The 25668-nt window shown below is 37.2% G+C and overlaps 1 protein-coding gene across 2 annotated transcripts in view; it reads left to right on the top strand.

The window, feature by feature from the left end:
* PLXDC2 (plexin domain containing 2) overlaps nt 1-25668 on the top strand; it is a 418172-nt gene that overhangs the window by 322377 nt on the left and 70127 nt on the right. For both annotated transcript variants that reach the window (XM_027560001.1, XM_027560002.1), the window contains exons 8-9: nt 1104-1199; nt 1403-1484. In XM_027560001.1, the coding sequence (XP_027415802.1) occupies nt 1104-1199; nt 1403-1484 (178 nt within the window). The remainder of the gene's footprint in view (nt 1-1103; nt 1200-1402; nt 1485-25668) is intronic.

Below are 25668 nucleotides of genomic sequence, written 5' to 3'. Positions count from 1 at the left end.
TGATATAGGTACTATTATCTCTATTTTATAGATGAGAAAAGTGAAGGACAGAAAGGATAACAAGAGCTCAAGGTCATGACATACCTAGTAGCAACACTAGGATTTGAACCAGACTGTTCAAATGCATAAATTTTTTTGTTAACACTATGACATATGACTTCCTAAAATCAATGTTTTAAATATAATTTATAGCCTGTCAAATAATTCCTGATAGGTATCATAGTATCAAGAAATGCATTCCTGTTATTGTAACCATTCCAAGAGCTAGGTAAAATGCTGATAATATTACATTTCTCTTTATACTTACCAAAGTCAGGCAAGCTAATAAGTATAAGGCTCAGGTCTTTTTTTAAAGTAGATTTTGAATACATATCATCAGTGTCTTGTTTTGGTATAAGATATACTTGCTTGTATTTATCTGATTTTTACTTATTAAAGTTCTTCTCAAAGTTTTCATCTAACCTATTCTTCAGGAACATGGCTGGATTTGCTGATGAATTATTATAAATTCCTACATGCAATATAAGTGTTAATTATTAGCCTTCATTGGATATGACACTGTATATTTAATAAATAGCAATATTGATTTAATGATTTAAGTTGTGTCTTCAATTTTATTACAGAAACTTACCCTAAACCTTTAAAACAGACTCTTATTCTAGCTAAACCAGGTGTATTTATGCTATGAAAAAATTTTGATTGCTACCCATTCCTAAAGGACTCACTTTAGCTTCAGAGAAGTGGGATTATCTTACCTTCTTGATTTCATATGTCAAGTTCTTTCAAAATGTATAAATCTATCAAGAAATTATCTTAAGTATACACTGGGTTTGAAAATAGATTTGAACCCTGTTAAATAAGTGAGAAATCTGAGACCCTAATCAACATTTTCAATTTCCTGATGAAAAGATTTCTGGTACATGGTCACTGAGTTTCAGATTTTGATACTCAATCTTTTTACAGGCTTTGATTATTTAAATTTTTTATTTTAAAGTCCCATCACGTGAAAAGCATGTAACTCTACATTCACTATTAAAGTGCAGTTTTTTTATAAGTGAAAAAATGTTGAAAGGGGATTTTTTTTCTATTTTTTGTTTTTCCAGATGTTCGAAGAAGAACAATTTATGAATACCACCGAGTGGAACTACAGATGTCAAAAATCACCAATATTTCAGCAGTGGAGATGACCCCACTGCCTAGTAAGTTAACATGGAAACAAAACTGGGTGGGGAAACAATTTGCAAGTTTGATGATCTGGTCTATTTATGCATGGGTCTCTGGATCCTGCATATATATGGGGATGCGTGGGTGATTTCAATGTTAGTGGAGTTATCTTTTTTTTTCCCTCTCCTCTTCATGCTGCCAATTAGCCTTGATGCATCCATTCTCTCCTGTTTCCTAGCGTGTCTCCAATTCAATGGTTGCGGCCCCTGTGTATCCTCTCAGATTGGCTTCAACTGCAGTTGGTGTAGCAAACTTCAAAGGTAAAAGAGAATAATGCAAAACATTTAAAAACTTTGTGAAGACGTGTTGCTTGTACTCTTCCATTGAGTTTTGAATGTGTAAGGTGTGTTGACTGGGTATACATGAACAAATATACACGTGTTAAAAAAAAATACACCAAAATGCTCAGATGAGGGAATTGTCATATTTTTCTATGTTTGCTCAAAATGACTAGGAATCTTTGTAGTCCATACGATAATCATCTGACCTACTTCTAATCACGATGGGGCTTAAGATTGATGATGGTGATGGATGAATCTATAAATTGATGCTATTGGTTCATAGTCTTCAGAAATCATGATATGACATATCTTCACAGTAACAAGGATGTTTTATGTTTAATCACATGAACAGTCTTAGCAAATTCCTATAAATATGTCAGAGGTTACCAACCAGGATTAGAGGTCTAGTCGGAGGCTGAGGAATGTGATGACCCTAACTGATCTGTGCTACATAAATACAATGTGTGGTTTGGGCCTGGGTTGTAACTAACTGACTTCGAAACTTAAGCTGCATCACCTGCTGGTGTCAAAGAGGTTTACCAATTTTCATGAATGCAAAGAGGATTTTTCAGTCTGTAGGGTTTTTCAGAGACTGGATGATCATTTGTTGGAAATACAGAGTGAAGACATTTAAATGTCTTACTCAACCATTTTGTGCATCGGTTATGTCCCAAGTGCTGGGAGAGCAGCAGTGGGTCATATAGATCAACCCACTCCAGTATTCTTGCCCAGAAAATTCCATGGACAGAGGAAGAGGAGTCGGGCGGGCTACAGTCTATGAGGCCGCAAGAGTCAGACACGACTAAGTGACTCACTTCACTGCCCACCATGGAACTTCCAGTGTGTCTGAGAATAAGTCCCCTCTCACCTTCAGAGTTCATGAAAAATCTGCTTCTTGCTCCAGGAGGAGAACTGAGTCTTCAGGTTCCTACATGTTCCACCAGAGCTTTCTGTTTTATAAGAAGCCAGTGTCTTATCATCTTACTGCAGCCTTTGCTGTGATGATAGAGGCATGTTCAGGAAGACTTTAGAAGTTACTGAAGCTTAAAGAATAGAATTCCAATTCCTTGATAACAAGCTTTTGGTAACATGTGTAACTTGCTGACTTTAGGACAACCACTATAATATCATAGAGAGAGTAGTAGTATTTACTGTAACTGTTGCTTTATTTTCAATGTAACATGTTGTTCCAATAATTTCCTTTGTGCAATGAATTGCTAATAATGCAAAATCAAGTAGGCTATTCATGTTCTTAAAAGTAGATTCTTGGCTGTCTCTCCAGAGTGGGAAGAACTGCTATAAAATTAAGGATTTATAATCCTTTAGATTCAGATATTGCTGACAATGCATACAAATTACATGCAGATCAGAAGTTAGTCAAAATCCATTTAGATGATGACCAAAATGAATCTAAAGATATGGCATTTTAATATGTATATTTAAGTAATACTGAACTAAAACATGAAAAATGCCCAGAAGAATGAAGTAGAAGGTTTTGATTTGAGGTGCAAACTTAATTCAAGTTCCAGTTTAGTGTTCACCAACTTTCCTTCATCTGAGTCTGTGTGAGGTGCCCAAATGCTGTGGTTCCTGGCATGGGTACATCTGTGCTCAGTTGTTCAATCCTGTCCTACTCTTTGCAATCCCATGGACTGTAGCCACCCCCCCCCCCGCCCCCACCAGACTCCTCTGTCCATGAGATTTCCCAGGCAAGAATACTGGAGTGGGTTGACATTTCCTTCTCCAAGGGGAGCTTCCCAACCCAAGGATCAAACCTTTATCTCCTGAGTTTTCTGCATTGGCAGGAGGATTCCTCACCATTGAGCCACCCGGGAAGCCTGTGGTTCCTGGCATTCTGCGCCAACCTCTATGTTTAGCATCTTGCTCAGGGCTTATGGATGTTTGTCCCTTATTGGTCTCGTCTGCTAGGCTCTGAGTTTATTAAAAGTAAATTGTCTCCATATCTCCACAGCCTAAGGATGTACCTGCTACTGCAGAAACATGAATGAGTGAATGACTGATGGTTAGGTTCCAAATGATGGAATCTTGAGTTAGTTTGGGAATGAAACGTCTCACAGGATGAGGGATATTCAGTGCTGAAACCAGGAACATTGACAGAAAACCAGGATGAACTAGCCACCTCACCTAGAGAACTATTAGGACAATTCTCAACTGAAATAATGATATTATAAATGAAGGTTTGGGACACTAGTCTAGAAATCTACCTTCCACTAACCATTTCATTATTTTTTAAAACATTTTTGATGGAAATGTATGTTTAGGGTTCCAAGCAAGCAATTTTGACAATCAAAACGCATCAAGTGACAAACTTCTTTGTACTGTTAATGCTCCCATTTTATTGAGAAGTTTCTCTGACATATATCGTTCCAAGGAATTTCCAAAGATATTTAATTCACACAACATTTTTGTAGTTGAGGAAACTGAGGCTTCCAGGAACTAAGTCACTCGTATATGATCTCAGAGCTCTTCAGTGATGAGTTTGAAACTCAATCTCTGTGACTTCTGGCCTTCTGGGGATTTTTGTTTGTTTGTTTGTTAATTGAAGGATAGTTGCTTTACAGTGTTGCGTTGGCTCCGGCCTGCCATTTTGATATCTCACCTCTTCTGCCTCACACAGACCAGGCCACAGGTGTACTAAGCTACTTAATCTTAACCACTTCTTGATAAACAGTTGACATACTGTGGGAAATGAATATTTCTGTAATTGAGGGTACAAGAAAATTACATGGTTTTGAAGTTGACATGAAAAGAATGCAGAAGAGAATCAAGCAAAGCATGACTTTTATATATTATTGAAAGCATAGGGGTTTTTTAAGATTAATGGAAAAAGAAAGGTGATGATGCATATGAATGAGGAAGGAATTTGTCAAAGAAGAGTATTAAAGAAAACTTCAAGTTTTCTGCATGTTACCATTTAGTGTTTGGTTGCATACCAAACACTAGCTTAAAATCTTGGATTTATTTTTAATTCATCAGCAACTCAGTTATATACATATCAAGACCTGCTTAATTAATTGGTTTAACTATGGCTCATTGCACTTTTGTTCAACTTAATTTCCCCACTGCATTTTATTAATTTCTCCTTAGGCCTGTGAGCATCAAAACTTCACTTTTGCTGCCCAGTAGCATTTCCCTAGACTTTAGAGCTTTTGTTAACAAATTCAATAAAACAAGAAACATCTTATCCTAAGGAGCATGAAAATTGCCTCTCAGACTCTTTTCTTCCATGCTTCTTACCTTTCCCTTTGTGCTTTCTTATCCCTGAATGATAATCAGTTGGTGGCAATTACTGAATTCTCAAGTTGGCCTTCCTCTAAAAAGATAATTTTAATTGGTTTGTTTATTTCCTTTAACTCCCATTTTTCAACAAACCAAAACCAAGGCAAAATGTTTATAATGGCTTATCCAAGGTCTAAAGGAATTTGAGTTATAGGAACATTTAATGAGATCGATGATCAAAAATGTTTTCTCAGAGGAATTCCCCAGTGGTTAAAACTCAATGCTTTCTCTGCTTTGGGCCTGGGTTCAATCTCTGGTCTGGCAACTAAGATGCTGTAAGCCATTCAGTATGGCCCACTGAAAAAATTTTCTTGGGATAGGTGGTCATTTTTTCTAGATAAGATTATTTTTATTTCTTCACTGAAAGCTGAGAGGACCTGAATCAACCACTTTTACCCATACCTTTTATCTTCACTTATTCAACAACAAAAAAATTTAGTATCTCATGTTTAAGTTACTATCCTAGATTAGGAAGTCAATAGTAACTGAGAGAAAATTACTTCTCTCATAGAGCTTAAATGTTTAGTAAGCAAGATAGAGTTTAAGCAAAGAGATATGCAGGAAATAAAGTTAGTAGTGGTGAGTGCTAGGCCAAAAGAAATAAATAGGATATCAGAAGGTAAAATATAGCAAAACTGATAAGAATAACAGGAGTGTACATGTTGGTTTCATGCTAAGTAACCATTGTCTTTGTGAAGAGACCTTGGTTTCATCAGCCATCACCTTCCAAATGTTTAGTTTTTAACTGAAAATGTTGGGTTGGTCAAAAAGTTCGTTATAATTTTTCCATACGCTGTTATGGATGTTACAAACATTTTGACAAAGCCAGTATATTTTGGCTCTTAAAGTACCATTTACTCATTCATTTACTTAAAAATGTATTGACTGCTTTCCACATTGACCTGAACAGCAACTGTTAGTCTAAGCACTGAAGTAGTTAGAAACCTAGTGATGCATCAATCAAGGCAAAGTTGTCATGGAGCTTAGAGTGTAGTGTCTTAAGCTAGAAAATGAATGAATTGATAATTAAATTAAAAAGTCAGTTGATGATGAGTGGTCTGTCAAGTTTAGAGAGCTGGTCCTTGTTCTGGACTGAGTGGCCAGGTAAGGCTTCTTGGGAAAAGGGACAGTTAAACTTAACTCTAAACAACTGCGAAAGATTGAGGGCAGGAGGAGGAGGGCACGGCAGAGGATGAGATGGTTAGACAGATCACAGACTCAATGGGCATGAATTTGAGCAAACTCCAGTAAATAGTGAAGGACAGAGGAGCTTGGTGGGCTGCAGACCATAGAGTCACAAGAAGTCGGACACGATTTAGTGACTGAATAGCAACAAAACAGCTGAGAACCAGCTACACCAAAGTGAAAGGAAAGAGCATTTCAAAGGGAGACAAATTACTTTGTAATGGATTAGAAATGAAGGCAAAGAAAATGATATGAATCCAGGATACTTCCTAAATTTTTGTTTGACCAGTTTGATGGATGCTGGTGCTCACTTTTTGAGATAGGCAAGATGGCATACGAGATAGAGGCTAGGGTAGGGAGAAATATAGAGTTTGGTTGGGGTAAACTCTTCAATAAATAAAGATTTTAAGTTTAAGGTGCCTGTCAGACTTCCAGGTAGAAATACTGGGTGGGTAGGGATATATGAGCCAAAAATTCCAGGAAAAGGTTATGGCTAGAAGCTCAGATTGGAGAGCTATTATCATATAAATAGCATTTAAATTCAGTGGACTGAATGAGATCAGCTGTGTAGAGAACATAAATTGAAAATAGAAGACATCCCAGGAACCAGCCTATGGCTTGGCATAATGAGGTATGATGCTGATTTTCCATTACATAAAATTATTTAAAGTATTTGTATGCATGTATGTTTGTTTAGACAGAGAATATCTCAGAGAAAATATCTAAATGACTGATAAATGTATTTGTCTCCAGGGAAATGATCATGAACAGGGACAGGAGGAGAATGAGTATTGCTTTTCATTATATACTCTTTCCTGTGATTTGAATTTTGCCACATGAAGTTGATGAATAAAGGAGGAACCAACAAAGGGGACATAAAAGAACATAAATTCTTTAAAAGGTAGAAATGCAATCTTAATCATACTCATTTTCATGTCTCCTACAGCACCCTACACAGCACTGGACCTAATAAAGGATTCCAATACATACAGGCTGGACTGAACTGTGAGATAATTGAGGCCAGAAATTTCCACTTTACTGGGAATTGTAATTGCCCACTTTGGCCATTTCTCCCCATTGGCTTTGTCAGTGTCAACCACGTGGCTGTAGAAAGAATTATGGGGATGCCCCGCATAAAATGTTAACATCTATCATTAAGCACTCTGAACGCTGAGGAGTTAGTCTCTTGGTGCCTCATTTTAAAAGAATTTTCCACCTTATAATTACTTAGTTCCAGTCAAAGTCATAAGACTGGTACTGGTAAAAATTTGGTAATAAATATATTCTATGATTCCACCCATCAAAAGAATAAATAAAATAGGCAAACCTCTCCTAATGGATCTACAAAAGAATACTATAACATATTTACTTAAGAAAAAATATGAGATGAGGGAGAGTTGTTTCTGAATAACTCTTCTCTATTTTTTTTTACCTATTATTTCTACTGCATCTCCCTGAGCATCTTCTGGCACTGCCTGTTATTTTCCACTAAATGAATTGGGTTTCTTTGCAGTAACAAAAAGAGAAATAGGAAGAATCACATGTAATACATTTCAAAAATTTTGAAAATACATAAAGTCAGAAATATTGGCCAGTAATTCATTAACAATAGGAAATATATTATCAACCTAAATTAATTAAGGATATAAACGCACATCCGCTGGAGTAGGAAATGCAACCCACTCCAGTATTCTTGCCTGGGAAATCCCATGGACACCTGAGCCTAGTGGGCTATAGACCATGAAGCCCCAAAAGAGCCAGATATGGCTGAGAGACTAAACAACAACAGCAACAACAAATAAAAGCACATCTAATTTTTTAAAAGAAAATTCTTCTCATATTTTCATTGAGCTTTCAGAAATTAAATTGCCTATATTTGGGAGAAAAAAGGGAGTTGGAGAGAACAAATTTAAATTGTGCAGCTGATCTCACCTTTCACCAGTCAGTAATCTTTTGCTTCTAAAGAATAGCACCAGGGTGACTTGAATATATCTTTGTCCTTTGATCTTGGTCTTTTGTACCCCTTAACGCAGGCACCTTTGCTGCATTGAGTGGGACTCCAGTGTTTAAAGACACAGTGGGTATTTTTCATTATCATATGGTTCAAAGAAGCAAGCCAACAACTTCATCACCAAGAACCTCACACTCCATAGCCCATTTTGATATTGAAGGAAGAACAGAATGTCAGACTCCTGAGAGGGCTGTAACTAAGGGAATTCCAAGCATATTTTGACTGAGTATGATTTTTACTTAATTACCCCCCTCAATATGTAGCCCTGAAGTAACATGCAACTCCACTATAATCCTTAGAGGGCCATGAATGAATGAATGAATGAAAGTCGCTCAATCGTGTCCAACTCTTTGTGACCCCATGGACTATAGAGTCCATGGAATTCTCCAGGCCAGAATACCAGAGTGGGTAGCCTTTTCCTTCTCCAGGGGATCTTCCCAACCCAGGGATCGAACCTAGGTATTCCACATTGCAGACGGATTCTTAACCAGCTGAGCCACAATGGAAGCCCGAGAAGGCCATACAAAGCCTTATAAAGTTGGTCTGATTTAATCGTAAGGCTTAATTTAATCCAAGGTTTTAAGATTGAAGGAGAGGATCAGGAACCTATGATTCTTGAGTGACAAACCATATACTCTGAAATTATGGTCAAGTCTGAAATTTGTAAAATTAAGATAGGTCAATAGATTGAGTGTAATTTTACCTGTTTAAATGCACCTTTTATATCTTGGACAAAGCTCTAGTCTGTAACACTTTTGACATTATGGTCTAATAAATTCACATTGGAAGCTACTTTTAAATTATTCATTTATATGATTTTTTTTCACATAAGGACACCTATTAACTTTCGTGATAAGGTGTGAAGTCCAGACCTAATAATCAAATAGAAGCCATTAAGAAATCTAGAAGCCCTGATCCACATTTAATTATAATTAGACTTATTTCAGTGGATTGGGGTAGAATAAAGTTCTGTTTGAAAATGTACCTAGTTTCAGATGGAGATTTAGAACTCACTGAGTTTTTAATTTTTTAAATAAATTTTATTGATGTGTGTTCCAATATACTGACTTTCAAGTTGAAATCTCTTCTATCTGTTTGAAAGAATTACTGATTAGTAATATTTTGATTGCCAAAAATGTTATTCTTTTCAGTATATAAATGGAATGTCAGATGTAGATACAAAATATGAAAGTTATTCATAACTATAGCAAAATCTACTTTTTCTTTGATAGAAGGTATCTCCTTACTTATGTACTTATGTCAGATACAAAAAAATTATTTCATTGATAAAAAATTAATTGGAATGTTTTGTCACTTTGCCTACTTATGAACAGTTCAGTTCAGTAGCTCAGTCATGTCTGACTCTTTGTGACCCCATGGACTGCAGCACGCCAGGCCTCCCTGTCCATCACCAACTCCTGGAATTTACTCAAACTCATGTCCATTGAGTCGGTGATGCCATCCAACCACCTCATCCTCTGTCATCCCTCTCTCCTCCTTCAATCTTTCCCAGTATCAGGGTCTTTTCAAATGATCAGTTCTTCGCATCAAGTGGCCAAAGTATTGGAGTTTCAGCTTCAGCATCAGTCCTTCCAATGAATATTCAGGACTGATTACCTTTAGGATGGACTTGCTTGATCTCCTTGCAGTCCAAGGGATTCTCAAGAGTCTTCTTCAACACCACAGTTCAAAAGCATGAATTCTTCAGCACTCAGCTTTCTTTATAGTCCAACTCTCACACCCATACATGACTACTGGAAAAATCATAGCTTTGACTAGACGGACCTTTGTCAGCAAAGTAATGTCTCTGCTTTTTAATATGCTGTCTAGGTTGGTCATAACTTTTCTTCTAAGGAGCAAGCGTCTTTTAATTTCATGGCTACAGTCACCATCTGCAGTGATTTTGGAGCCCCCTAAAATAAAGTCTGTCACTGTTTCCACTGTTTCCGCAGCATTTTGCCATGAAGTGATGGGACCAGATGCCATAATCTTAGTTTTCTGAATGTTGAGTTTTAAGACAACTTTCTCACTCTCCTCTTTCACTTTCATCAAGAGGCTCTTTAGATCTTCACTTTCTGCCATAACAGTGGTGTCATCTGCATACCTGAAGTTATTGATATTTCTCCTGGCAATCTTGATTCCAGCTTGTGTTTCATCCAGTCCAATATTTCTCATGATGTACTCCGCATATAAGTTAAATAAGCAGGGTAACAATATACAGCCTTGACGTACTCCTTTCTCTATTTGGAACGAGTCTGTTGTTCCATGTCCAGTTCTAAATGTTCTTCCTGATAGACAAGAAAACAATTGCTGTCACTTCTAATTGAAGGCATCAAGGAAACATTAGGCTTTAATTATATACACTCAGCAACAGTGGATAAATTGCCCATAAATCTGAAACTGGTGACCATAGTAGCACAAATCTAAACTAAATGAAATTCTCTCTCTTTAGTGTATACTTATAAGTGTATTGGACTTTCTGTGTCAGGGAGTACTAACCAGCCAAACTTCAAGAGGAGCCCTAAATGGAGGACGTGTTCCTGAGTTATTCAAAAGGAATCAAAATTCCCAAAATTGAAACTAGAGAGGAAGCCACGTTTTGTTGTCTGAAGTAAATTCAGACTGGATGTCTGAACACCTAGAGCCACAGCCAAGAGTTAACTGACTAACCTTGGACAAATTAATAAAGCTCTTTGACTGTATATGCTAAAATGTGAAATCAATATATCACCTAGATATGTTTGCTTCTTATGTTCTTTGCATCTGAATGACTGTAAGCTCAATGGTTCTCACACACAAGTACAGTGAAGAACTGCTAATAAAGCATTGAAACATATACATTACCATATGTAAAGTAGACAACTAGTAGGAAGTTTCTGTATAAAACAGGGAACTCAACCCAGTGCTCCATGAGAAGCCAGAGGGGTGGGATGGGGTGGGAGATGGAAGGGCAGTTCAACAGAGAGGGGACATATATATACTTACGACTGATTCACATTGTTGTATAGAAGAAACCAACACAACATTGTAAAGCAATTATCTTCCAATTAAAAAAAGATGAGAATTGCTACCAAAGCTTGTTAAAATGCAAGTATCTCTGAAGCCCTCCAGGGGATTCATATTCAGTAAGTCCAGAGTGAAGCCCAAGGATTTAACTTTCTAACAGCCCTCCTCAGGGGAGCCTGGGGTAATGGGAGACTGGTATAGTGAGAATGCTGCTCTTTCACATGTAGGCTAAGAATCCTGTAAACCTGCAGTGTGGAAACACTTGTTCTTAATTTCAAATAGAGAAATACTACGGAAAAAAAGTTCTGAAGGCAAAAATATTTGTTGTTAAAATCTATCAAGAGTTAACAAAAAATAGATCATAATAATAGAAAACAAGAAAATTTTGGCCAAGTATAGCATATGAGTGACTTCACTTTCACTTTTCACTTTCATGCGTTGGAGAAGGAAATGGCAACCCACTCCAGTGTTCTTGCCTGGAGAATCCCAGGGACGGGGGAGCCTGGTGGGCTGCCATCTATGGGGTCGCACAGAGTCGGACACAACTGAAGTGACTTAGCAGCAGCAGCAGCAGCATATATAATAAATAAATAAGATTATTTTGGAACATTGTTGGCTAGTTAGAATTGTTGGAATATGTTTGATTTCTGAATTTTTAAATTAAATTTTAAATTACTGCTTCCAAAGTAGAAATTCACTGTTCTAAAAGAGCAAAGATACTTCTAGAAATACTATACATCCAAGATAATTGTTTTTGACATGCAGGACTTATAAGCAGTGAATTGAATTTTGAAATCATTTTAGTGTAAGTCCCTTTATAATCCTTCAAATTTAAATAAAGAATCTTAGTACATCTCTTAATTAGGTTATCTTGAAATATAGCATAAACAAAGTTGTCTTTTAAGAATACAGATTTAGAGTCTATTTTTATTTACTTCTAAGCATTCCAAGGTCGGCTTGAATAGTGTACAGATTTTTGTGTGTGAATTAATTCTACTAGTATAATGAGGTGTGATGTCAGTGTATTCTGATATAGAGAGTACTTTTGAAAATGTACATGAAAAAAAAATGAAAAAAAAGAAAATGTACATGAGATACTAGTAACAGAGTTCACCTTTGGAAAAACTGCCATGAATTGGAAATTGACATAAAAAGATAATATCATTTCATCAGATTCCCTTTTATAGAGTTTGAACTTACATATGTACATGTTACCTACACCAAATCAATCAATAAATATTAAAAGAAAGGAAATACATGTTAAAGTGTATTAAAATTTGGATACTCTTTCAGAAGATTCTAAAGTTAAAGAGCCTTTCAGGAACAGAAAATTATCAATGCTGAATGTATGGCCAATATTTCTTTCTCCAGAAGAGATGCATTGGATTTATTAGCCTTTTGGATATAAAATGCATTTAATTCTTTAAAAAAGAAATGTACTGAACTATGTATTTTATCTATCTATAATCTAAAGCTCTCTGTCTTTCATCTATCATATATTTTGCATTTTGGTCTCTGCCTCCTTTTTGCCACTGGCCATCTGCCAGTCTCTCTGGGTGGGTAACTGTGAATACAGATTGGAAACCAGATTTCTTTTTTCCAAAATCTAAAGCAACAGGTGCTTGAGCCAAGTCTCCTGGTAATGAAGTCCCACCTGAAATATCAAGGCATCTTTAAAGTTGTCTTTGATTTTCCAGTCAGTGAATGATGCTGTGTTTGCATTCCATCTGAGCACCATTTGGCAAACTAGAGATAAAATCTGTAGAATTATTTAGCATCACATCTGTTTATACTTGTTTTTTCAAGATTATCCAAGTGATTTTCAAGTTTTGCTTATGTGTTAGCCAACTGTGGTGGCTGCATTTTATTTGGTTATAATTTAGAAAACTAAACTTCAACAAATGCAATCTAACAAACATATATGGAGTAGCTAAAAAGGGATCATTCTAGTGCTAAATTACATATTCCATTCCCTTAGCTGGTTTGTACTAATGCAATAATGAATTCCCCTGGAAATAGTTAAAATTTAATTGTCCAAGAATGAAATTGAATTTTTCAATTAAAAAACAGTAGGTTCTAAATTATTATGAGGAAAAAAGATCCTTAAAGGACAAGGAAACCAACATTTAAAAGTAAAAACCAAAGTTTACAGTTGGCTTCCATGTTAAAAAAATAGAAATGACTATTGAGTATTAGGTGAACCTTAGATTAACAGTCTTATAATGAAAAGACATATTGTGGTAAGAAGAGAACATTTAATAAAAACAGTCTGTTGGTTTAAACATTTGTTTTGCTGGAAATCTTATGTCAAGATGTATAAAAATGTTCAAAATACAATATATTCATATTCAAGTCAGCTCTTTCAACACTTACATAAGAAAATGATAAAAGTATTATTGGATAGTTTCTGAATTTTTGCTTTCTGCTAAAATCTTTCTCATGAAATTAAAAGACGCTTACTCCTTGGAATGAAAGTTATGACCAACCTGGACAGAATACTAAAAAGCAGAGAGATATTACTTTGTCAACAAAAGTCTGTCTAGTCAAGGCTATGGTTTTTCCAGTAGTCATGTATGGATGTGAGAGTTGGACTATAAAGAAAGCTGAGCACCAAAGAATTGATGCTTCTGAAATGTGGTGTTAGAGAAGACTCTTGAGAGTCCCTTGGACTGCAAGGAGACCCAACCAGTCCGTTCTAAAGGAGATCAGTCCTGGGTGTTTATTGGAAGGACTGATGTTGAAGCTGAAACTCCAATACTTTGGCCACCTGATGCAAAGAGCTGACTCATTTGAAAAGACCCTGATGCTGGGAAAGATTGAGAGCAGGAGGAGAAGGGGACAACAGAGGATGAGATGGCTGGATGGCATCACCGACTCAATGGACATGAGTTTGGGTAAACTCCAGGAGTTGGTGATGCACAGGGAGGCCTGGCGTGCTGCAGCTCATGGTGTTGCAAAGAGTTGGACATAACTGAGTGACTGAACTGCACTGAAAATCTTTCTCTGAGAAAAGCTGAAATATGATTATTTTATACTTCTTGATATGAACATACTACTTAAGACTTTTAAGAAATTTTCTAAATGCTAAAGAGTTTATTTTCTCTCAAGTCTTGAGTCAGAGATACAATGCAATTAACAATGCTGTTATTTCTTTAGCTCTACGAACATCTAAATAGTGTTCTTCCAGAGAGGTATCTTTCTATATGACTTTAAGGCAATCTGACCAAGCTAATAACACTTTATTAGGGAAAAACAAAGAAGATATTTCAGGATAAAAGTGATCTATTGGTTGAACAAAGACTGTGCTATGCTTAGTCACTCAGTCGTGTCTGACTCCTTGCCACTCCTTGGACTGCAGACAGCCAGGTTCTTGTGTCCATGGGATTCTCCAGGCAAGAATACTGGAGTGGGTTGCCTTGCCCTCCTCTAGGGGATCTTCCCAACCAAGGGAGAAAACCCAAGTCTCCTGTATTACAGGGAGATTCTTTACTCACTGAGCCACCAGGGAAGCTCAAGAATATTGATGTGGGTAGCCTATCCCTTCTCCAGGGGATTTTCCCTACCCAGGAATCGAACGGGGTTTCCTGCACTGCAGGCAGATCCTTTACCAGCTGAGCTACCAGGGAAGCCTGAACAAAGACTAGCATTCCAATTTTCCTTTTCTGGGTTATTATAAAATAGATCAGCAAATTCCGGATTAGTGACACTCATTTTTTTTTCTCCTTTCTAGAGAACCACTTTCTCCTTCATCCCAGATCTCAAATTTTCCCTTCAATGACAATTCATATTTTGAGGGGGGACTGTTCTTTCCATGTATCATGACCTTGTCTGCAACAGTTTCTAATGACAGGCTCTCGAAAAATTACAGATATTATATTCCTAAAATAATGTCTTTCAGCCACCAGAGAAGACCTCTGTATTGAACTGTGCCCTGATCAGAATTCATCTCTTTCTCCTCTGCACTCTGCTAGCACACAGGTTTATTTCATCTTTGCCCAGATTTCCTGCTGCCACTAAACTGCATGAGCTTTAAAAGAAAAGACAAGGGAGTTGTTTTAAGGGGAAGAATGCCTTACCTTGGAGATGCTTAACATAATTATAGTACCTACCTTTTATTCTCTATTACCATGTGCTAGGCATCACAGGAAAGCCTTTACTTCACTAATCTTCTAATTCTAAATTCATTATTTCATTCAGTCTTTGCAATCACATTAAGAGGTTTTTAAGATCCCTGTTTCATAGATTAAGTACATGAGAATTAGGAAGGTTGAGAAGCTTAGCCAAGGTCCTGACATTAGTAACCAGTGGAGCCAGGATTTAAAATAAAAAATTTTGAAAGATAGGTGGTTGGAGAGATGAAGAGAAAAATAAATAAGTATCTCCATTAGGCTTCTATGCCTACACTTAGTGTATGTGACTTTGCTAAGAACATTCACAAACTGGATGAGCAACCCAAAACAGAAGGCCTCCCCTTGCCCACTTAAAGGAGTTTATTATTAATAGCATATTTACACTAACCTCTATTCAAAACTTATCTGAATTATCTATTATAAAAGATACATATAAAGTTTCCTTTAATAATTGAAGTTATATCCTTGCAAAGTGAGTAAATGGCAAGCTAGAGTCCTCATTTAAAAAAAAAATTAAAATTGGGAATTGCAGAAAGTAAAAATATCACATAGATGGGGGAAACTATTTGTAAATAATCTATTAAGATTGCATGCAGTAAAAATGGCATATGGACAGTTTATTTCAGATAGGAGAGGTAGTCCTGTATCGTTTTTTGTCCGTGTCAAGTTTTCTACTCATATCAGAAGATGGAGTTAAAATGGGTCCATGCACTCAGTCTGTGAAAACAGAGAATAATCCTTGATGCCATCCATATTTTGGAGGAAGTGGTGCACAATGCTTCACAGATTTAAATTTTTGTATGCCAGCATAAACCTAGATTGTCTAAGATAAAGCGAATGTGGTAGGAGATAAATATACTAGAAAACCTGACAAAAAGATTTACCAAAATTGAGCACAGAATTCGTCTATTAGAAATGTCTGTGAAGTGTGAGGATTAGATTCATGCTCCAATTGCCATGTGCCCAGTTTTCTCAGTACAAGCCTGCATTAGCCCTATTATCCCAATACCCCATTTCTTTCTCTCTCCAACGTGTAGTGGTTCCCACTATACATTAATTATATGGTCACCCTACCTAACACCATTATGGAAATCTTTGCTCTTGTCTAAGTTTTAACTACATTTGTGTATTCAGGATCTAAGGCAAAGAGTAGAATTCCTAGGTTAAGTTCAGTTATTCTCCATAAAGGAATTCCTGTGACAGAGATCACAAGACCAGCTGCCTGAAATACTTACTAAGTGAGCCTTTTTAGGAAACCTTGCCAGAAAAATGGAGGACCTGTAACAGATATGTTGATTAAGAAGAAGAAAAGCAAAACATGTATTCCAAATACATTATTTCGAAAGAAGATTTTGACTGCTTTTGAGAGGTTTAATGAAGTAAACAGTGACACTGGGATGAACAAGGTGGTTGTAATAATTATCGCCTAAGGAAACAGCAGACAGTAAATGAAGGACAAGGTCAAATGAATATCTTGGTGTTTGAACATGAATAATAAAGAATTCATTTTGAGAATGTTGAATTGATGGGTCTTCTGAACTATTAGCATGAAGATTCAGGTCTAGATAAATATTCACCATATGCTTCTATAGCTTTCACTATGAATAATTTTTTGATCTGTGTTGAAGGACTGCTCTGGAATACCAAGTCAGTTTCATTAAAAGAAAACTTGAAGAAAAAAAGCCACACATCCAAAAATGCTTCTGTTAACATAAGGTGACATTAACTGTATTTTATGAAGCAGAAAATTGCTTTACATCCAAATTCTTAAAATCCTTCTTTTTGCTGTCTTTAACAAGACATAGAACATTTGTACACATGAGCTGCATAAAACTCTAATACAATTAGCATTTAGTAATTTGATATTTTATATGCCTGACAAATCTGATATACAATAAAGCAAGGAAATTAGGAGGCAGAACACTCTTTTATAACCAGAATCATTCGTTAAAGTGGAATGAATTTACTAATACATTGTTCATAATCTACATAAGGACCCGGACTTGCTATAGGCTTAGAAACAGACCGTTCCAGGTGAGTCCACAGATTCATATGAAGAGAGAATAATAAAAATTTAAATAATAAAATTTAAAAAGAAAACAAAGGTTTATATATATGAAAAATCACTACAAAATTATACATATTATTTTTTTAAGCACTGGTATTACAATCTAGACTTCAAGAGGCAAATTGAACTCAAATGTAGATAGGTAGGTAGGTAGATAGAAAGACAGAGATATATTTTAAAATATTTAAACATGCGGTTTTTAAGTAATGAGGAACTCTTGTTTAACGTTGCAGCAAACTCTATAAATCTTAGAAGTTTTTCCATCAAAATCAATTTACTTCTTCTTGGAATAATCCTATTGGCATTGCCTTTCTTTGGGATTGGAATGAAAACTGACCTTTTCCAGTCCTGTGGCCGCTGCTGAGTGTTCCAAATTTGCTGGCATTGAGTGCAGCACTTTCACAGCATCATCTCTCAGGATTTGAAATAGCTCCACTGGAATTCCATCACTTCCACTAGCTTTGTTCATAGTGATGCTTTCTAAGGCCCACTTGACTTCACATTCCAGGATGTCTGGCTCTAGGTCAGTGATCACACCATTGTGATTATCTGCGTCGTGAAGATCTTTTTTGTACAGTTCTGTGTATTCTTGCCACCTCTTCTTAATATCTTCTGCTTCTGTTAGGTCCATACCATTTCTGTCCTTTATCGAGCCCATCTTTGCATGAAATATTCCCTTGGTATCTCTAATTTTCTTGAAGAGATCTCTAGTCTTTCCCATTCTGTTGTTTTCCTCTATTTCTTTGCATTGATCACTGAGGAAGGCTTTCTTATCTCTCCTTGCTATTCTTTGGAACTCTGTATACAGATGTTTATATCTTACCTTTTCTCCTTTGCTTTTCGCTTCTCTTCCTTTCTCAGCTATGTGTAAGGCCTCCTCAGACAGCCATTTTGCCTTTTTGCGTTTCTTTTCCATGGGGATGGTCTTGATCCCAGTCTCCTGTACAATGTCATGAACCTCCATCCATAGTTCATCAGGCACTCTATCTATCAGATCTAATCCCTTGAATCTATTTCTCACTTCTACTGTATAATCATAAGGGATTTGATTTAGGTCATACCTGAATTGGTCTAGTGGTTTTCCCACTTTCTTCAATTTAAGTCTGAATTTGGCAATAAGGAGTTCATGATCTGAGCCACAGTCAGCTCCCAGTCTTGTTTTTGCTGACTGTATAGAGAGCTTCTCCATCTTTGGCTGCAAAGAATATAATAAATCTGATTTCAGTGTTGACCATCTGGTGATGTCCATGTGTAGAGTCTTCTCTTGTGTTGTTGGAAGAGGGTGTTTGCTATGACCAATGCATTCTCTTGGAAAAACTCTATTAGCCTTTGCCCTGCTTCATTCCATACTCCAAGGCCAAATTTGCCTGTTACTAGAACTGGAATAATCACTCTTAAGACTTTAGAAGAAAAAGCTGAGTTTAGCATGAGCTAAAGATATGCCTGGGGAAATAGGTTCCTTGAGCAAAATAACTTGATGAAATGGAGCAATGACTGTTTTCAAGTTTGAATGATTAATGTAAATAAATATGGATACCTGAAATGCAGTACTTGGATAAAATCTCAAAAACAAGGGAATGATCTCTGTTTGTTTCCAAGGCAAACCATTCCATATTACAGTAATTCAAGTCTATGCCCCAACCAGTAATGCTGAAGAAGCTGAAGTTTAACATTTCTATGAAGACCTAGAAGACCTTCTAGAACTAACACCCAAAAAAGATGTCCTTTTCAAGTAGGGGACTGGAAAGTAAAAGTAGGAAGTCAAGAAATACCTGGAGTAACAGGCAGATTTGGCCTTGGAGTACAGAATGAAGCAGGGCAAAGGCTAATAGAGCTTTGCCAGGAGAACACACTGGTCATAGCAAACATCCTCTTCCAACAACACAAGAGAAGACTCTACACATGGACATCACCAGACGGTCAATACCAAAAATCAAATTGATTATATTCTTTGCAGCTGAAGATGGAGAAGCTCTGTACAGTCAGCAAAAACAAGACCAGGAGCTGACTGTGGCTCAGATCATGAACTCCTTATTGCCAAATTCAGACTTAAATTGAAGAAAGTAGAGAAAACCACTAGACCATTCAGGTACGGCCTAAATCAAATCCCTTATGATTATACAGTGGAAGTGAGAAATAGATTCAAGGGATTCAATCTGATAGAGTGCCTGATGAACTATGGACAGAGGTTCATGACATTGTACAGGAGGCAGTTATCAAGACCATCCCCAAGAAAAAGAAATGCAAAAATGCAAAATGGCTGTCTGAGGAGGCCTTACAAGTAGCTGTGAAAGAAGAGAAGTGAAAGGCAAAGGAGAAAAGGAAAGATATACCCATTTGAATGCAGAGATCCAAAGACTAGCAAGAAGAGATAACAAAGCCTTCCTCAGTGACAATGCAAAGACATAGAGGAAAGCAATAGAATGGGAAAGACTAAAGATTTCTTCAAGAAAATTACAGATACCAAGGGAACATTTCATACAAAGATGGGCACAATAAAGGACAGAAATGGTATGGATCTAACAGAAGCAGAAGATATTAGAAGAGGTGGTAAGAATACACAGAAGAACTATACAAAAAAGATCTTCATGACCCAGATAATCACAATGGTGTGATCACTCACCTAGAACCAGACATCCTGGAATGCCAAGTCAAGTGGGCCTTTGGAAGCATCACTATGAACAAAGCTGGTGAAGGTGATGGAATTCCAGTTGAGCTCTTTCAAATCCTAAAAGATTTTGATGCTGTGCAAGTGCTGCACTCGTATGCTAGCAAATTTGGAAAACTCAGCAGTTTCTACATGACTGGAAAATGTCAGTTTTCATTCCAATCCCAAAGAAAGGTAATACCAAGAATGTTCAAATTACTACACAATTGCACTCATCTCACATGCTAGTTAAGTAATGCTCAAAATTCTGCAAGCCAGGCTTCAATAGTACGTGAGCTCTGAACTTCCATATGTTCACTAGATTTAGAAAAGGCAGAGGGACCAGAGATCAAATTGCCAACATCCATTGGATCATCAAAAAAGCAAGAGAGTTCCAGATAACACTTCTGCTTTATTGATTATGCCAAAGCCTTTGACTGTGTGGATCACAACAAACTGGAAAATTCTTCAAGAGATGGGAATACCAGACCACCTGACCTGCTTCCTGAGAAATCTGTATGCAGGTCAGGAAGAAACAGTTAGAACTGGACATAGAGCAACAGACTGGTTCCAAATCAGGAAAGGAGTACATCAAGGCTATATATTGTCACCCTGCTTATTTAACTTATATGCAGAGTACATCATGAGAAATGCTAGGCTGGAGGAAGCACAAGCTGGAATCAAGATTGCTGGGAGAAATATCAACAACCTCAGATACGCCGATTATACAACCCTTATGGCAGAAAGCAAAGAAGAACTAAGGGCCTCTTGATGAAAGTGGAAGAGGAGAGTGAAAAAGTTGGCTTAAAGCTCAACATTCAGAAAACTAAGATCATGGCATCTGGTCCCATCATTTCATGGTAAAACGATGGGATGTGGAAACAGTGGAAACAGTGACAGACTTTATTTTAGGGGGCTCCAAAATCACTGTAGATGGTGACTGCAGCCATGAAATTAAAAGATGCTTCTCCTTGGAAGAAAAGTTAACCGATCTAGACAGCATATTAAAAAGCAGAGACATTACTTTGCCAACGAAGGTCCATCTAGTCAAAGCTATGGTTTTTCCAGTAGTCATGTATGGATGTGAGAGTTGGACTATAAAGAGAGCTGAGCACCAAAGAATTGATGCTTCTGAACTGTGGTGTTGGAGAAGACTCTTGAGAGTCCCTTGGACTGCAAGGAGATCCAACCAGTCCATCCTAAAGGAAATCAGTCCTAAATATTCATTGGAAGGACTGATGCTGAAGCTGAAGCTCTAATACTTTGGCCACCTGATGTGAAGAACTGACTCATTGGAAAAGACCCTAATGCTGGGAAAGATTGAAGGCAGTAGGAGAAGGGGATGACAGAGGATGAGATGGTTGGATGGCATCACCAACTCAATGGGCATGAGTCTGAGTAGACTCCAGGAGTTGGTGATGGACAGGGAGGCCTGGCTTGCTGCAGTCCATGGAGTCTCAAAGAGTCAGACGCAACTGAGCAACTGAACTGACTGACTGACCACATGTATATAAGAGATGTTCTAATTTTTCTGGAGAAGGAAATGACAACCCACTCCAGTATTCTTGCCTGGAGAATCCCATGGATAGAGGAGCTTGGCAGGCTACAGTCCATGCGGTCGCAAAGAGTCGATCCAGCTGAGCAACTGAAAGTTACAGTTACTCAGGATCTTAGAAAAATTATCTCACAAATGTAATATCTCTGAAGGATATAGAAGTGCACAATCAAAAATCATTAAGCAAATATTTTTTAAAAGACACGGTTCTGCTCATCATTGTAAGATTCACTCATGCATTATCTCTGGCATTAAAATGCCTTAAGTTGCTTCTCCTACAGATATACAGAGAGAAAAAGAGAAAAAGTTGCTTCTCTTCTTGGAGTTCCATGTCAGTGTTATATTATCATATTTTAAATAAGCTCATCGTACTTGTCTAAAAGATTTAATTACATTGTAAAATATAATGATAATAAGCCTAGATTAATTAATGGGATATACAAATGACTTAATAAAATGGTTTTCAAAATTCTTCATCTTAAGCAGGAAAAACATTTTTGAAAAATGAAACCTCAAATACAAATTGGTTAAAATTAGAACTTGAAAATCCATGATGAATGCAAGTTGTCCTAGTTAAAAATACTAACTTAACGGGTTCACTAGTTCTTTCTACAGATGATTTGCCAGGACCCAAATGTACTGTGATTTGATAGAAACACTTCCATAAAGATACCGCCTGTGATGCAGGAGACTTGGGTTCGATCCCTGGGTTGGGGAGATCCCCTGGAGTAGGGCATGGCAACCCACTCCAGTATTCTTGCCTGGAGAATCCCCATGGACAGATGGGCCTGGCAGGCTACAGTCCATAGGGTCGCAAAGAATCAGAGGTGACTGGGTGACTAAGCGCACACACACACACATACACACACACACCTCTTAAGGAAGGGGTGGGGAAGAGGAGAAAGAAACTGATTTGTCTGGGTAGTTTAATGGTAGCTCTTCCTGGAGCTGCTGCTGCTGCTGCTAAGTCGCTTCAGTTGTGTCTGACTGTGTGCAACCCCACAGAAGGCAGCCCACCAGGCTCCTATGTCCACGGGATTCTCCAGGCAAGAACAGTGGAGTGGGTTGCCATGTCCTCTCCCTTCCTGGAGAGATGATGATAAATGTCTCTTTTATTCCTTATAGCCCTTTCCTAAATGGTAAATGAAGGTAAAGAAAAGTTCATGCTATGGATTCTCTGAGAAACTAGAAGTACCATCTTTATCTGTTTCTCTATAAATCTCAGCTTTCCAAATAAAATTCTGAAACTTTTCATAGTAAAGAATAAATACATAAATTAGAATACAGACATTTCCTTGATGAGATAATCATCTCCTCAAAGGAATTTCTGGTTTCTTACCCAAGCCCAGCACTGCTATCTTGGCAGAACAGAGGTGAGTTGACGCATGCCTCACTGATGTTCCTGAAGAAGATGGACAGCTCTGAAAGACGGGGAGTCATTCATTTGAGCACCATGAATAAAACCTTATTGGCAAATGGATAGTATCTTACAGAGGTATGGCACACCTATATCCACAAAACATTATGCTCCTTTTCCTGAGCCAACATCAAAGGAAAAGTCACTGCTCTTTCTGTCCACCTCTGTGAATTTGAAAGTGCCCTTCAAGTATAATATTTGGTAAGAAGTCAAGAAATTCTAAGAAAGGGTGTCAAAAGTCAGAATCCTGAAATGGCCAGAAATTTTGTTTATCGCAGGGTGTTTGCTTCAATGACTAACAGCCACAAGGAGGAATCTTCTTTTTTTTTTCTTTCCCTGAGAATTCAACTCTCATTTCTGTTCTATCAACACAGCAAAGCTGAATGCTGGCAAGGAATTTTTAGATCCTGGAAGAATTTATCAAAAAGAGAAGATTTCTTCTGTTCTTTGTTTTATATCCCTAACTTTTATGGCTGAAGACGCTGGATCAGTACTTGAAGATTATTTTATAGATTTTCAGTTAGGTTACAATGTCTTTTTTTTTCCAACAAGTACTTTTCAACCTGTGCTAAGTGCTATGGGTGGTAAGAAAGCATAAAATAACATATTTATTGAGCACTTACTGTGTCAAATGCCAGAAGAGTGCTTCATCTATATTATCTCATTTATCCTCACCCAGTGAATGTATATTTTACAGTCTCCAGTTTACAGAAACTGAATCTCCAGTAATAGCTCAACATAGATCCCACCCAATAATCTCTATAATAACTTGGAGATGGATCGTAATCAATCAATGGCAGAGTCGAGAACTGAACCTAATTTTATGTATACAGTTCTGAAGCTCATGCTCTTTCCACTAAATAAGTCAGTCACAAGTTTTTGCAAGAGTCAAATGGGGATAAATGTAAGGAATACTGCCAGATTTGCATAAGAATTACATAACTGACAGTTATTAAACACATGTCAACTACTACATGCTCAGATGACGTCAATAACCTCTACTTCCTTCCTTTTCTTTTCCCATTGTACCCGTAGTATATTAGGCAATGTTGTTTTTTTCCTGTCAATGACCCAGTAGCATGTTGAAATTGTTAATCAAGTTAGTTATTACTTTAAGTTTAGAGACTCCATTGCTCTTAGTGCCTGAATTCAGAAGGGGAGTTGAGTGTTTAAGGAGAATTCTCTTTTCTAATGTGACACAATGTGCTGTGCTCCCCAGATTCTTGAGAATGTGCTAGAATGCTGCTCATATTAAAGACTGCAAAAGTTGCACATTTAGTTAGGTGGAAAAAGGACATTGCTTTTAAAATGGAATGCTCACTTTATACACATATTCTAAAAGCTGCAAAAATGATTAATTTTGTTCTTAGAAATAATTATTAATAAATAGTCTTCGTTTTTCTAAAATAAAAGCTACCTGACATCTTATTCATGTATTTATAATTTGAAAAAACAAAATGAACTGTCTGCTTATGTAACTGTAATAGTCTACCGTCAGTTACCATACCTCAGCCTCCGATTAGTCCATGTCTTCTTTGAAGAGTTGCAGTGTTACTAAAGGAGTTGCAATCTTTCATAATGAAAAAGCCAAATTGTTAAAATGTGTTTTCAGTCAGATTTTGGCAAATTGCAAAAGGCATATTTAAGGTCAGTCAATGAAGAAATATTATACTTGAAGTTGGGATAACAAGTTTGTTTTTAAATGTTAACAGCCTTTAGTAGAAAGGCTAATGGCAGAAAATGAAGAGAAACTAAAGAGCCTCTTGGAGGTGAAAGGAGAGTGAAAAAAACTGGCTTAAAATTCAACATTTAAAAAACGAAGATCATGGTATACAGTCTCATCACTTCATGGCAAGTAGAGGGGGAAAAGTGGAAACAGTGACAGATTTTATTTTCCTGGGCTCCAAAATCACTGTAGATGATGACTGCAGCCATGAAATTAAAAGATGCTTGCTCCTTGGAAGAAAAGCTATGACAAACCTAGACAGTATGTTAAAAAGCAGAGACATTACTTTGCCAACAAAAATCCATATAGTCAAAGCTTTGGTTTTTCTAGTAGTCATGTATGGATGTGAGAGTTAGACCACAAAGAAGGATGAGAACTGAAGAATTGATGAGTTCTGAAGAACAGATGCTTTCAGATCATGGTGTTGGAGAAGACTCTTGAGTGTCCCTTAGAGTGCATGGAGACCAAACCAGTCAATCCTAAAGAAAATCAACCCTGAATATTCATTGGAAGGACTGGTACTGAAGCTGAAGCTCCAGTACTTTGGCCACCTGATGTGAAGAGCTGACTCACTGGAAAAGACCCTGATGCTGGGAAATATTGAAGGCAGGAAGAGAAGGGGATAACAGAGGATGAGATGGTTGGATGGCATCACCGACTCAATGGACATGAGTTTGGGCAAGCTCTGGGAGATGGTGAAGGACAGGGAAGCCTGGTGTGCTGCAGTCCATGGAGTCTCAAAGAGTCGGACATGACTGAGCCTTTGTATTCATCTCTAATTGGGTAACTTTTATCAGATAGTACATGTTCTGTTCTCAAGCTGGGTGCTGTAATTTTTTAAATTTATTTTTAACTGGAAGATAATTTTTTTATAATATTGTGTTGGCTTTTTCCATACAACAGTGTGAATCAGCCATAAGTATACATGTGTTCCCTCCCTCTTGAACTCCCCCCCACCCCAACCCCATCCCCCCTCCCAGGCTGTCACAAAGCACCTCACTGAGCTCCCTGTATTATATAGCAACTTCCACTAGCTATCTGTTTTACATACGGTAATGTATATGTTTCCGTGCTACTCTCAATCCTCCCCACCCTCTCTTTCCACACTGTCCACAAGG

Source organism: Bos indicus x Bos taurus, chromosome 13, assembly GCF_003369695.1.
Source record: "Bos indicus x Bos taurus breed Angus x Brahman F1 hybrid chromosome 13, Bos_hybrid_MaternalHap_v2.0, whole genome shotgun sequence".
Lineage (NCBI taxonomy): Eukaryota > Metazoa > Chordata > Mammalia > Artiodactyla > Bovidae > Bos > Bos indicus x Bos taurus.
This window is presented reverse-complemented; position numbering and strand designations above follow the sequence as displayed.